We start from the raw sequence: 14880 nt of genomic DNA on the forward strand, positions 1-14880 counted from the left end.
TCCCATTCTATGGGTCTATGAGTGTATCTCCTGAATGATAAATGAGGAGAGGGAAGGAGGAAATAAGCATTTAATAAGTGCCTAATATGTGCCAGGCACTGTGTTAATTGCTGTATTATCTCATTTGATCATAAGGGTTCCTCTCAAAAAGGTGTGCATGTCCTATGGGTTGAAAGATATTGGGGGCAGGCGCTGTTTATCAAGGCAAGTAGCACATCTGGGCTCTAGTCTGCATTACATCAGGACATGCTCTTTCCCAGAAGATATGGGCTGGCTCTCCTGGCTTCTAGAGCAGGTTAGATAAAGTACCAGGGGTCCCAAAAGCCTCCAAACCATATTTGTGCCTTTGCTGGAAACAAACCCAAGGAGATTTGGCATGAGCAATGTCTGACCCAGCGGGCATTTTTGGTCAAAGCACCTCTGGGCCTATCTTGGGAAGTTGGGCTCCCCGGGACCCTCTCCTCTTGGCTTTGGTTGAGGGTAGGAGCGTCCTATGGAAGTTGGTAACCACAGAGAGCTGCTGGGAGTTCCAAAGCACTCCAAGGAGGCTGAGGCCATGATGCGAAGCAAGGAAAGCTGGTCAGTCTGACATTGGGCTGAACAAGGAATGTCCCCAGGGCAAAAATCTAAGATGGGGGTGGTCATAGCCACACAGTAGTTTGCATGGAAAATACTCTGAGGGTATTAGGGGACTGACTATTAGCACAATGTGAGTCAAAAGAGATTCAGCTGCCAAAAACCATGAATTCTCTCTTAGGTTTCATGAACATAATGAAGTTTAATGGAGAAAGACAGAGAAGAGACAGAGACAGAGAAAGACACACACAGAGAGAATAGAGACAGAGACAGAGAAAGACACACAGAGAGAGACAGAGACAGAGAAAAGAGAGACAGACAGAGAAAGACACACAGAGATAGAGAATAGAGACAGAGACAGAGAAAGACACACAGAGAGAGACAGAGACAAGGAAGAGAGAGAGAGTCAGAGCCAGAGAAAGAGCAGATTGCCTTTTGCCTAGGTTGGGTCACATTTACTGTATTGTGGTCCATTGTGGGCACCTTATTTATGGGCATACTAGAGCATGCATGTCTAGATGAAGGCAACCAGGCCAGGAAGAGCAATGGCCACCATGCCATAGGGTTGCTTGTGTTAGCTGCAAATGGGTAACCTGGCAAAAAGAGAACTTGGGGGGGGGCTATTGTAGATGAAGTTGGTATCTGAAGGTCTGTGGAATAGCAAAGGAAGCATGTTCTTCCTGGGCCCCAAGGGCAGAGATGGAAGCGATGGGTTCTAGTTATGAGGTCAAATAGTGCACGAGACTGTGAGGGCCTTAGAGGCAGGAAGATTTGCATTCAAATCCCACCTCAGACATTCCCTAGTTGTGTGACTCTGGGTGACTTACTTAACCTCTCTGTGCCTTGGTTTCCTCATCTGTAAAGTGAGGGAGGTGGACTCAACGGTTTCTAAGTTCGATTCCAGATCTAAGTCAATGGTCTTATGAGAAGAAGATTCTGACTTAATATAGATGAGTAACCTTCTGATAATTACAGGTGCTCCAGACTGGAATGAGGTGCCTCTTACAAAGGAGTGAGCTCTCTGTCCCTGGAAGTACTCAAGTATAGCCTTTCAATTGACCAAGGCCTACCCTGTGCCTATAACACGGGAAAACAAAGACAAAATATGGAACAACCTTTGCCCTCAAGGATTTTCCATTCTACCATTTGCTTTTCAGGAAGGCTTTAGAAGCAGGGTGGTGCAGTAAATACAGCCCCAACCCTGGAGTGAGGAAGACCAGAATTCAAATCCAGCCACAGACACTACCTATGGGATCCCCAGCAAGTTACTTTACCTCTGTCTGCCTCAGTGTACCCATCTGTGAAAGGGGAATGATAACAGCCCCTACCTCCCAGGGTTGGTGGGAGGATAAATGAGCCGACTTTAAAGTGCTACATAAGTGTTCTCTTATCATTATCACTAGAGCAGATTCTGGTAGCTGCTGGCAGGTAGGCCAAATGAACTCTGAGCTTCCTCGGAGCAGAGAGAGGCTCCTGGTTCTAATTGCCTACCTCTTAATAAGGGCCCAAAGTGCTGGTAGGTGTGGTCGCCATTCAGGGCAAGTCTGCCCTTGGGAGGGAGGCTCCCCAGTGTGCTGCCCCATGAGGCCTGCCACACACTGGTTTCTTAAGGGAGAATAAAACCATTTTCGTCCTGGGTCTTTGGGTCAGCCTGGATAGCAGAGAAACTGAAGCTAAAGTACCGTGCCTCAGAGGGCTGGCTAAGATTCTTCTATTCTTCTTCTATTTTTGGAGGCAATGGGGGTTAAGTGACTTGCCCAGGGTCACACAGCTAGTAAGTGAGGTTGTACCTGAACGCAGGTCCTCCTGACTCCAGAGCCGGTGCTCTATCCAGCGCACCACCTATCTGCCTCGAGATTATTTCTTTAAGCTTGGGATGAGTACGGGGCTTTTCTGGGCAGCACAGTGACTTGCCCAGGGTCACATAGCTATAGGTCAGTCAACAAGCATTTATTAAAATTGCTTACTGTGTGCCAGGCACTGTGCTGAGCACGGGGACTCACTTCGGTGCCCTAGAGGATGGAAATGGGAAGCAAGGATCCCCAGGAAGATCCTCATGCCCAGGGGGCTCCCTTCTTCTCATGGCCCCAAATTGTGGAGGGGCTACTTGGGCCCAAGTGCTAGGAGAGGAAGCCAGGCAGCCCCACCTCCCAGCAAGGATTCCGGCAGCAACCAGGTGAGGAGAGAACAGACGTGCCTATCAGCCAAACCCATTAGGTCAATTAAGAGTTAATATCATTATATAACACAAAAGGCCTCATTAACTGACTTTAAAGAGTGTAATTACTGGCCCATTGTGTTTGGCTGCCTCTTAACATCCTCCGGGAGGCCTTGCCAAGGTTCCGAGATGAAACATCCCTCTTGGAACAGACTGAGACCTCAGCTCCAGCCGACCCTGAGGATCCTCCCAGGCGGGGCACATGTGGTCCAGGGCTGGCCCCAGGCTGGGCATCCCCAGTGGGCCCCCCCCAACACCAAAGAACGGAGCACTTCCCAACCCCCACCCGCTGCAGGGGCCTCCCTTGGAAGAAAGGGGGGCGGGATCGGGCACGTGCTGGCAGCCTGATCTCATGAGCAGCCCAGCTGATGGGGAGACTGTGGCTCTGTCACCCACTGGCTGGGTGACTGCTGGCAAGTAACTGTCCTTCTCTGGGCCTCAGTTTCCTTATATGTAAGATGAGAACACCCTATCTCCCACAATTACTATGAGGCAAACATTTGCTAACCTATAGGCACTATAGGAATTGCTTGGTTGTTTTGTTTTATTGGGGGTGGGGCATAGCTAGGATTTCATCAGTTAAGTGGAACTTCCAGTATGAAGAGTCCCTCCACCAGTGCAGTTTTGCAACTATTTTGCAAATGATAGTCTCAGACCCAAAGGTTCTTAATTTGAGGTCCGTGAACTTTCAAAAATTTCATAACTATCTTACTATATTTGATTTCTTTTATAACCTTGTATATTTTATTTTACACATTTAAAAACATAATTCTGAGAAGGAGTCCATAGGCCTTCCCCGACTGCCAAAGGGGCCCAGGACACAGAAAGGTGAAGAATCCCTTGGAATGCCTGTACCGAGAAGTTAAGTGATCTATGACGTCCCAGGATGCCAGGGCTAGGATCAGCCAGGGGCAGGGCTTGAGCTTGTCTTCCTGGCTCCAAGGAGGGAGGAACCACTAGCCTCTACAGCACACTGCCTCTCTAATATTATTACGTTCGAATATCATACGTATTATAATCATATCATCTAATTCTAGCAATTATGTCAATATCATAATAATCATCATAAGATGGGACAGTAATGCTTGAATTAGCACACGGGGTCATGTGATGAAAGTGCTTTAAAGCTTTGTAAAAATGAGCTATTTATTAATATATTGGGCAAGGCACTTTCCTCTTTGTAATTTGGTTTCCTTTCTAGCACAATGGGGGTGGGAGTTAATAGTGTAATAGTGATGATATGTTGACAACAATCATTGTCTTGCCATCCTCAAGGGAGGGTATTATGAGAATCTAAAGAGAAGCAGATGGATTCCATTGTATTCTGTGATAGATGTGACCTCACAGGGAGCTCTCTTGTTATAAGGGACTATTTCTCCAAGTTAAGTCCAGGCAAGCTTCCATTTACATAAAATGTATCTATTCTCTGGGTTGTTTCTCAGAATAACCCGTGAGAAGATTTCTGAGTTCCATTTACAGAGGAGGAAACTGATGCCCAGAGAGGAAAAGTGACTTGCCCAGGGTCACACAGAGAGTTAGAAGCAGAGTGAATTTCAAACTGAGGTCTGTTGCCTCAGAATCCAAGGGCTCTTTCTATTCCAACATGCTGTCTTTTAGGGGGTGGTGTTAGGCAAGTCTTGGGAGTCCAGTGGGGAGCAGGTGCTAGGCTGCAAGGAGGGGCTACTACCTCCACAGGCTGTTGGGAATAGGTCAGTTCCCCCATAGGTCCCTCTCTATCCCTCCCAGCCCAGGGCTATCTCAGCCCTGAATTCCATTCAGGTGTCCCCGGAAGAGACTGGTGAACCACATCTTTTTTCTGGAGACCCCTCAACAACCCTGATATAGCTCTCAGGGATGCTGGTGCCAAACTGCTCAGACCAAGCAAGTTACCAGGAGACAGGGTTGGAGGTCTGGGCCTCTGGCATCTACACCCAGAGAGCCAAACTCTAGGGATGGGAAGGACCTCAACGCATAGCCAATAACTTGGGACTGAGGGCCAATGGGAAGGAATGATTGCAAATTGGCTGCACTGCTCAGTCCAGACCAACAGGCACATGAGGGTCCTGTCAGCACTGACATTCAATGTTCTTTCTTCTGAGGCCCCTGTTCACCCCAATACTCCATGTTTTAGGACTCCTCTCTGACATTCTAAGGTTCTAGCTCTGACATTCCATCTCCAAGGTTCCTCCTAGCCCTGACTTTCCATGTTCTAAGGCCCCTCTGAGCTCTGACATTTCATGTTTTAAGGGCCCTCCTGGCCCTGACATTGCCTGTTCAGCCTGACTTTCCCAATACTAAAACCCTTGCCATTCTTAAATTCTCTGTTCAAAGGTTCCTCTCGCCTCTGATATTCCGTGTTCTAAGGACTGTTCCCCAGCCCTGACATTTTCAGTTCTAATAATAACAATTTTGTTTGACTTTCATCTAGCACTTTAAGATTTACGAAGTTTCACATACATTTTATTATTTGAACCTCCACCAAATCCTGTTAGTTAAGTACTACAGAGATCTTACTCCTATTTTACAAATGAAGAAACTGAGGCTCTTTGAGGGAATGTGACTTGCCCACAGTCACATGGATAGAAAGTGTCTGAGCTGGGATATGAACTTAGGTCCTCCTGCCCCCAACCTAGGCTCCGTGATCACTGGGGAGTCAAGCCAACCCTGATCCCTGTGCCTTTAGCCTCCCAGATGGGGAGGCTGATGATAGGAATTATTAGCAATAACTTTCTTTGGAAGAGCTCATAGAGGCTTATTTCATTTTTACACTCTCCCTGGGAGGTAGGGAGAGATAGCAATCATTGTCTCCACTGAATAGCTGGGACACCTGAGGCCTCCAGGGGCCGGGTCCATTGCCCAAGATTCCGTGGTGAATCAGCAGCAGGGCCCAGAACCTCTTGCAGTTTGGCTGAGGGGGGAGCTCTAACTGCTTAGCAACATGGTTTCTCCTTGGAGTGTTTAGGAATCTCCATAGAGAGCCCACAGAACGAGGTGGGGGTCCTCAGAGTGGGCTCCTCTCCCCTCCCTGGCCCCACTCCTCCCAGCCTGCCCCAATCCTTGCTGGGCAAGGTCAACCGAGCACCTGTAGGTAGATCTTCTTTAGGCCTGGAATGGAGTCACTGATCCGGCCAGACACCAAGCGTCCAATGCCTGAGGTGGCTCCGATACACACCAAGAGGACCCAGGTGTCCTTGATCTTCTTCTCCCCAGTGAACTGCTTATCCACATACTTCATCTGAAATGCACACCCCAGCCCCAAGCCCCGAGAGGAGGAAAGAAACCAGATGAAGCCATGGTGAACTGATTGGCATGCCTCCCACCTAGCTTTCCAGGGAGAGCATCCTCATTCCTGGCACACTTACGGCCTGGCACCAAGTTCCCCAGGCTCATGGATTCTTTAGGAGAAATGCCCTTATTACAGGAAAGCTTCCAAAGTGGGAGTCCATTCTGTCAGCCCCATCCTCCCATCCCACCGCCCACCTCTGGTTTTTTGGATGCACTTGGAGGAGTTGGCCCTTGGGTCCGTTATAAGGCATGAAGAGGAGAAGGGAACCAGGAGCGCTGCTGAAGGTGGGGATACTCTAGGAAAGGTATTCCTTCCAGTCTCCTCCACTCTTTTCCCCTGGGATCCTTCAGCCTCAGCCCTGACTCCTTTCTCTCATAAATCTCAGAACTGATAGTGACCTCAGATACCATCTGGGTCAACTTGTACCTGAGCAGGATGGCCCTCAAATGCATCCAGCCTCCCCCTGCAGACAGCTAGTGAAGGAAAGGACCTCCCAACTTCTAAAGGCAGCCCCTTCCACTGTGGGCCAGCTGATTGTACAGTACCTGGTACCTCTAGCTCCGCCCTCTCTGGTCCGGTAGGACACGTCTCCCCCTTCTCCTTGACAGCCTTCGAAATCCCAGCAGCCAGCAAGCCTGTCCTTTCCTAAATCTCCATTTGTCCCTCCCACCCTGACCCCAGCCCTGACTTCTTCCCTTTGGCCCGACCTGGGACAGCGCCCTTGCTCTGCCAGCCTGCATGCTGCATGAGCTAGAGGGAGACAGCTCACCAAGTGCACGTAGGGGATGAAATAGCCCAGAGCGGCAGTGGCGATGCCAAATGCCCAGATGCGATAGGTCCTGTGATAGAAGACCCTCATGTTACAGTAGTTGGTCAAGTGGCCTAGACACTGCTGCCGGAGGCTCCGGCCCATCTTGGCCCTGGAGCTGTGGGTTGTGGGCAGGAGGGGCCGGTAGGTCAGTGAGAGGAACATGAGAATTAGCACGAAGATGCTGAGCACCCGGAAGGTGTGTGCCAGCTTGATCTTTTCCCCCAGCATCTTCATCAGGAAAGGGAAGGACATGGAGAAGAGGCTGCTGGCGGCAGCTACCACCCCATTTGCCAGGCCCAGGCGCCGCTGGAAGTAGTGGCCCAGGATGACCAGAGAAGGCTGGAAAGCGAAGGAACTCCCACAGCCAAACAGGATGCCGTAGGTGAAGAAGCGGGCCTCCAGGGAGCTGGGGAAGAAAGAGATGGGCCACCCTCAGCATCCTGGGCTTCTCCAGCTCTTGGGCAATAGGCTGGCTTCCTTTGCTCCTCCCTTTCTGCCCTCTGTCCCTCCCCCTCTCCTTTTTCCTCTTTCCCCACCAAGAATCCAAGGGGCCACTGGCTGCCCCCACTCTGCTTAGCACGGAGAGGGCAAGGAGGGCCTGATGGTAGTGGGGAGAGCCTTCAGTTTCAGGCTCGGAGGCCCTGATTGGAATCTCAGCTCTGCTATTACCTAGCTATGTGCCCTCCTTAAAAATGAGATCACACACTGAGCAGGCAAGGTCATAGGTCCAACAATCTTGGAAAAGTATCACCCTGGGGAAGGGCTAAGGGGTGGTCCTGAGGGTAGCTGGAAAGATAATCATTATTGAAGGTACAACAGGTGAGACATCTTCTAACTGCCAAGAATTAAAGAACAGGGATCATAGACGTAGAGCTAGAAGAGGTCATTGAGTTCAGTCCCATTTTACCGAGGAGAAAACTGAGGCCCCAGGAGGTTAAGTGACTAGTTCAAAGTCCTGCAGCTAATGTTTGAGGTGGGATTTGAATCCAGATAGGTCTTCCTTACTCCAAGTCCAGTGCTCTAGCCACTACAGTGTACTGTCTGTCACAGGGCTGGGGTCACTGGTGAGCATCAGGCCACCTAGGGAAGACTGAGCAACCCTTCTCATATGCCCACTGTTGAAAATTTAGCCTCCACCCCTGAGGATTGGAGTGGAAAGGACCTTAGGGCAAGTGTTGCAGAGAGGGAAGAGGAACTAGTTGCTAGTGTTTCCATGGCAACCATCACCATGGCACTGCATCTCCAAGCATTCCCAGGACAAGACTGTTAATGCAGGCAAAGTGTGAGAATAAGATAAAGCCAAATGCCATTGGGTCCAGCGGACACTGCCAGAGTGGGCATGCCACTTGGCTGTTTGCCAAGTTACCAACTTCAAAGCCCAGAACTCTGGGGCTCACTTTGTTTTGTGAGTCCACTGAGGAGAAGCTTGGGGCCCCTGAGCAGTGACTGTGATGGAGGAGAGTATCCAGAACATACCTGCCAGCAGCCCCAGTCCTGAGAGACAAGATGCCTTCCCGGTCACCATTTGGCAGACTTAGAGGTTGGCCAACCTCGATGAGAAGAGCCCCAAGTTCACCCTGACTCGGAGAACTGTTCACACTTCCCTCCACCATTCATCCCACTTCCCTGCCATCTGAAATGACTCAAAATCCTTAGCGATACAGCAGGAGGGATGGGCTCGGGCCTCCTGCCATCAGCTGAAACCACTTTTCCATGGGAAGTGAAGCCAAATAACCTGGCCATTGGTGTAATGGAAAGAACGCTGGGTTTGGACACAGAGGACCAGGGTTCAAATCCCACTCTGCTAGCTATTGCCCGTAAAGTGAGGGAGTTGTATTACATGGCCTCTGAGGACCCAGTCAGCTCGGACAGCCCATGATTTCTGGCTCTGATGATGCATATGTTCACAGGAACAGCCAAGTCATGGAGGCTTAGCAGCAAGACACCTCTAAGTCCAAGTTCTTGCAGGGGGCAGCAAGAAGAAAACAGTCCCTGCCACCATCCCCCACCCCCATTATTGGACCCATGTGGGCTGGAAGGGAAATGCGATCCTTATGTGCCTAATTTGTTTACACTTTGCTCAGTCTTACAAAACATCTTGGTGCTGAGGCCCCTCCTCCATCCTGCTGATGCCCCAGGCATGAAATTCCATGAGGGGCATATGAGGCCGGATGCTACAAAGGTCTTGCCGCCCCGTCCCCAGGGCAGGCACAACAGGGGTTTTTCCCTTTTTTTCTGTCCCAATCTGATGGGATGGTGCCAAAGCCTTTTCGCTGACTGAATCCAGTTTTGCTGGCATGTTGGGTGGGAGCTCGGGTGGGTGGCCGGAAATGTTAGACTCATAAAGTTGGCTCACCCTTAGAGGACCCAGAACCATAAAATAAATTTTTTTTTTAAAGAAGCAATGACTATTCTTCAGACTACAAGTACCAAATCTGGAAAGGGATTGGTTGGGATGGAGAGAAGAAAGTATGGTAGGGTGGCAAAAACACTGAGATTTGGAGTCTAGAGATCTGAGTTCAAAGTTTGCCTGCTGCTTCCTTCCTGTGTGACCTTGGACAAGTCCCCTCCCCAATCTGGGCCTCAATTTTCTCCTCTGAAAACTTAGGGGTTTGGATTATGTGATCTCCTTGGTCCCTTCTGGTTGTAATGACCTCTTCCAAAGATCCTTGGGTATTCAGCTCTGTCCACCTTTCTTGTGTATCACCACCACCATCCCCTCCATCTCCAGGCAGGCTGACTCTCACATCTTCCCAGATCAATGGAGAGTGATGCACCACACAAGGAATGCCCCCAACAACCCTTGCCCAACCTGAGGATAGACTTGCTGACTTGACTTCTCTCTTACTCATACCTGCTGGAGAGGGAGGGTTTTGTGAGCTAGGAGGCACCTCTGTCTAATGGGGGACTGATCCAGACTGCTTGGGGGTGGCTTGGGGTGGAGGTGGGTCATTGCTCCTCTAGGAGGAGGACAAACCAGGGTGGTGATGGGCTGCCATAAAAAGGAAGAAATTAGATTTCCTCGTTTTTCCTGGTCCCAGGGGGCTGAATTAAGAGCAGTGGGTATAGGTCCCAGAGGCTGGTTTTAAGGAAAAACTTCCAGCCAAAGAGAGCTTTTGAACAGTTGAAAGGCCTTCCTCCTTGCCTGGCTTCTTGTTCAGCATTGATTCAGTGCTTCTGTGGGAGTGGGGCAGATGGGTTCTGTGGCCTGATCCCAGCGGGGGATACTGCTAAATATTCCCATGCCTTCCTCTCTCTTGCTGAAAACATCTGGCTCTACCTGTACTCACAGAATCCAGCCTGTGGGCGGCCTGGAGATGCCTGACGGGGAGCCAGGGAAACAAGAGCCTTGCGGGGAGTTCACCTCTTCCTAGGGCTGACCTGCCCTTGAGAACCGGCTCCAATGGTGGCTCTGGCACTTCCTGCCTGTGTGATCCTGGGCTGCTTGCTTGTGAGCCTCCGTTTCCTCTAGGAACTGTCTCCTGACTCCCTGTCTCATAGGAGCTTTGTGATGACTGGGAATGATGTCCCAGGGGAGGCAGTGTGGCCCAGTAGAGAGAGTCTAAATTCCAGCCTTGCTTGGGCCTGGCTGGACAAGTGGCCTTAACCAGCTGGCCCTCGGTTTTCTCATGTGAAAAGTAAGGGATTTGGACGAGAATTGGGAGTCCTTGATCTAGAAATGTCAATATCTACATTTCAATGCAATCATCTTCCTTTGTAACCCAACGGAATTTATTTTATGCATTTAAAACCATCTCTGAGAAGGGAGTCCATTGGCATCACTAAACTACCCAAAGGGTCCATTTACAAAAGATGAAGAAGCCCTGGATTAGACAAAGGCCTCTTTCTGGACCTGAACTCCCATGATCCTGTGTGTCTGCTTCCTGTCTACCACCACCTGACTGCTTGGGCACTCTCGGTAATACCCATGATGGCAGGAAAGGGGAGGTGCCACCTTGGGTTGGGCACGAGAATGGCTGTCAGACTTTAGTCCTGTGTATCCTGTTCTCTCTATCAGAGAAGGAGGTCGCCTTTCTCTCTTCTTAGCCCTCAGTATGGGCTTTGAGTGTCACCATGGCGTTGGATGGTACAAAGAGTGCTAGAGGTTAGATTTAACCTCTCTGAGCCTCAGTTTTCTAATCTGTAAAATGAGAATGATAGTACATGTACTCACCACCTCACAGGACCACTTTTTAATAAGCCTTAAATTAAGCACCAGAGAAGCAGATTATCTGAGTGCTATATAAAGGTCAGGGTTCATGGACAAAGCAAGGACAGGGAAGATGGGCACTCCAACTTCAGCCAAAGCCACCCTGACTCCCAGCTATGGCCAGGGAGGGGATGGGGAAGGGGAAGGGAAGGGACAGGGACTGGGCTTGGGCAACCATGGTCTTACCTGGTGAAGGAACTGGTGAGGAGGCCGATGAAGGCGATGGCCGCCCCCGCTGTCGCTGGGATTCTGCAGCCCATCCGGTCAGTGAAGATGCTCACGATAGGGGAACACAAGAAGATCATTCCCATAGCGAGGGCTCCAACCCATGCTGCACAGAGACACCAAGGACAGTGAGGACCCCCTGGATTGGCCGGGTGCCGGCTGATCAGCTACAATTCTGAAAACGTCTTCCATGTCATCCAGGCCACTCCCTCCCCCTGCCCCAGCCTTCCTACAAAGGAGGATGCCAGAAGCCTAGAGAGGTCTACCCGAGGCCACATAGTGACTCAGTGTCAGGGCTGGGACTGGGGCCCTGGTGCTCCAGCTGCCAGTGACTGAGAACCCAGACCATTCCATCCAGGAGAAGGAGAAGTGAGGCATTGGGAAGGGCACTACAGGACAATGAAGACCTACAGTCTGAACTCTTGCTCCAATGCTTTGTTTTGAAACTGTGGGAAAGTCATGGGGTCATGGGATTTGGAAATGGAAGGAACCTGAGAAATCATTGACATTCATCAGCGATGAAACTGAGGCCAGGAAAGATGAAGGAACCATAAAAACGAGAGGCTTGGCTCCCTCCAGCTCAGAATCGTCTTCTCCCCAGACCGTTAGCAGCTCGCACCTCTGCTCTCTTCTCCAGGCTACATAATCTTAGCTCCTTTAACTTTTCCTCCTCGGTTAATTGCCAGCCCTATAATTATCTTCCCACTTTCCTCTGAATTCGTTCCAAGTTAGCAGCAGCAGCAACAAGAAACTCTACTCAGTGTCTGTTACCTGAGTGGGATCGATCTCCTCTAAGTTGTGAGGCCTGGCTTAAGTGACCAAAACACAGTGACATGTGGGATTACTTCCTGGTCCCTCAAAGCTCTGCTTCTCCTTGTGGCCCCCCCAGGATCATGCTTGGGCTAGTTTCCCCAATGGTTAGCGCATGCTGCCGGTGTGAATAAGGCCAGTGTTATGCTGGAGCCCCGTGAGGGCCAGTTTCTTTGGCTCTGCTCCCCGGCTACCCCCTGTACACTTGGCCCAAGCCTGGCTACCTTGCCAGTAAGTATGGTAGGCCACTGGAGAGGCTGGATGGGAGAAAGAATGGGCAGACTGTAAAGTTCACTATATTTGGGTTTCATCTTTGATATTTTCTCAACATGTGGTCTTAGGTAAGTCATTTCCTCTCTTAAGCTCTTAATTTCCTTGTCTGTAAACATGAGAGGGCATTAGGAGAAGAGATAAGATCTCTCAATCTTCTAAATGATCTCTATGGATCTTTCCAATCTATGTTTACGATTCGATGATTATCAGGGAGCCCAGGAAAATGGTCCCCTGATATGTATTTTTTCAATGTTTCCCATAATTCACTCCAAATTCAGAGGAGAGCAGATTGGCAGCCCTACAGGACACCTACTGTGGAGTCTCAACCCCAGAGATTGCTTTGTACCTACTTTTTCTACGTTATGATTAGTTTTCTGTGTCTCCTTTTCCCTATAAACTGAATGTAAGGTCCCCAAGGAAAGGAACTTGGTCTTGGTATTCTCTGCAACTAGCACAGTTACTGGCACATAGTAGGTGCTTATGCTTGCTGAGTGTATGAAAGGCACAAATAACTCAGACACAAAGGACAATGAGACAAGAGAGCACGAAACCACAGAATCCTAGAGTATTGCTGCTGGAAGGAGCCTTATTAATTCTCTTCTTCAATCCTTTTGACTCCCAAGTCCCCACTTAACAATACTTCCTCTCAGAAGTATAATGGTGGGGGTCTAGAGGTATGAAAACTCTGAGGGAAAGATCCCTTTTAGCTAGAGAGGGTGGATCAGAGAAGGCTTCTTGGAAGGGGTGACATCTGAGTTGGATTTTGAAGGAAGAACTTCAACAGGTATAGACAGGGGGTAGGATGAGTCCCACTGGGGACCTATGTGAGTAAAGTGACAACCAGGACAGGAGATGGAGTCCCAACTTGGCTTGAACCTTAATTCATGAAGGGGAACAGTAAGAGCTAGGGAGAGCAGAACCAGATTTTGAAGGGCCTTGAATGCCAAGAATAAGAAATGATACTTTAATAAATGATGGGGAACCTCTGAAGGACCCATATTTCCAAAGCTTTTCTTGACAGTTAGCTCTGAAATGACACATGTATTTTCAATGGGAAGTCTGATTGGGTAGAAAAGCACCTTTAAAAAAATTCTCTTGCTGGTTAGAGTGCAAAAGTCATTGGACTCAGAGACAGAGGCCAGGTTTGAACCCCACTCTGCTGCTTAATAACTATGATCCAGAGCAAATAAATGGGTTCCCTTCTCTGCACCTCAGTTCCTCTATTTCCTCCACTGTCAAATGAAAAGAGAAGTCTAGATTCTGATCTTGAAGGTTCCTTCTTGTTCAAAATTCCATGACTCTCGGTTACTTCCAACCCTGGACCCCCCCCTCCCCCATCAACTGATTCCTGAGTGAGGGCCTTATTCCTAGAGAATGAGTGTTCTGCCCTATGGAGTTCTCCCCCTCCCCCTCTCCCCCCCTCCTCTCCTTTCCCCTCCCCCTCAGGTCTTGAAGATGAGCTATAAATATATACACACATGCACACTCGCCAGCCCTTTCATCCAAGTACTTCAGAAGAGACCCTTCTTCATAGGCCCAGTAGGCCTGGGAACAAGGTCCTCTGAGGGTTGTCGGGGAAGAAAGGGGAACCTGGCTGGAGCTAACCCGTGAGTGCATGAGCTTCCGAACGCGAGCACACACACACACACACACACACACACACACACACACACTCTCTCTCTCTCTCTCTCTCTCTCTCTGTCTCTGTCTCTCTGTCTCTGTCTCTGTCTCTCTCTCTCTCTGTCTCTCTCTCTGTCTCTGTCTCTCTCTCTCTGTCTCTGTCTCTCTGTCTCTCTCTCTCTCTCTCCCTCCCTCCCTCCCTCTCCCTCTCCCTCTGTCCCAGACCAAAGCCAGTGCCTTTGAACTTTCAGGGGAGACACTGAAAAGAACCCAGGGATCCGGGAGGGGAGAGATAAGACTCCCTCCTCCACCTCCCTGCTAGGCTGCCGCCAAAGGACCACTCCAAATTAATTACAGGGTTTCAGGAATCAATGCATTCAAAAGCATTCCTGTCATAAGTGGGGGCCCGGTGCTCGGGCTCACAGGAGGGAATAATGGAGAAAAGCCAAGGAGAGGGAGGGACAAACAGAGAACAAGGGGCGGAAGGAGGGAGGGCGAGGGAGAGAGAGGAAAAAGGAATGAGAGGGGAAAGAGGGAAGAAGGAGAGAATGGAAGGGGATGGAGGGAGAAAAATGGAAAGTGGGAGGAAGAGAAAGTGGAAGGAGGGCGAAGGACCGAGGCAAGAGAAGGAAGAAGGGAAGGAGGGAGAGCTGGCAGTGGGGGCGGGCCGGGGGCCGGAGAGCGCTGTCCGAAGGCCCAGGCTTAGTGACAAGGTGCACGCAGTCCTGAAAGAACAGCTAATAGGATTAAGCGGTCAGGCACCAAGTGCAGCCATCCGAAACAGCTGTGCCCAGCGCCGGGGGAGGGGGCTGCCCCCGCGCTGCCGCCCCAAAGTGGATACTGTGTTTCCA

The 14880-nt window shown here is 50.0% G+C and overlaps 1 protein-coding gene across 2 annotated transcripts in view; it reads right to left on the reverse strand.

The window, feature by feature from the left end:
* The window catches only part of SLC16A2 (solute carrier family 16 member 2), a 106546-nt gene that overhangs the window by 9864 nt on the left and 81802 nt on the right, over window positions 1–14880 (reverse strand). For both annotated transcript variants that reach the window (XM_036739782.1, XM_036739784.1), the window contains 3 exons: window positions 11288–11432; window positions 6850–7297; window positions 5877–6029 (listed from right to left, as the gene is read on the reverse strand). In XM_036739782.1, coding sequence (XP_036595677.1) covers window positions 5877–6029; window positions 6850–7297; window positions 11288–11432 — 746 coding nt within the window. The remainder of the gene's footprint in view (window positions 1–5876; window positions 6030–6849; window positions 7298–11287; window positions 11433–14880) is intronic.

The sequence above is a fragment of the Trichosurus vulpecula genome, chromosome X (assembly GCF_011100635.1).
Source record: "Trichosurus vulpecula isolate mTriVul1 chromosome X, mTriVul1.pri, whole genome shotgun sequence".
NCBI lineage: Eukaryota > Metazoa > Chordata > Mammalia > Diprotodontia > Phalangeridae > Trichosurus > Trichosurus vulpecula.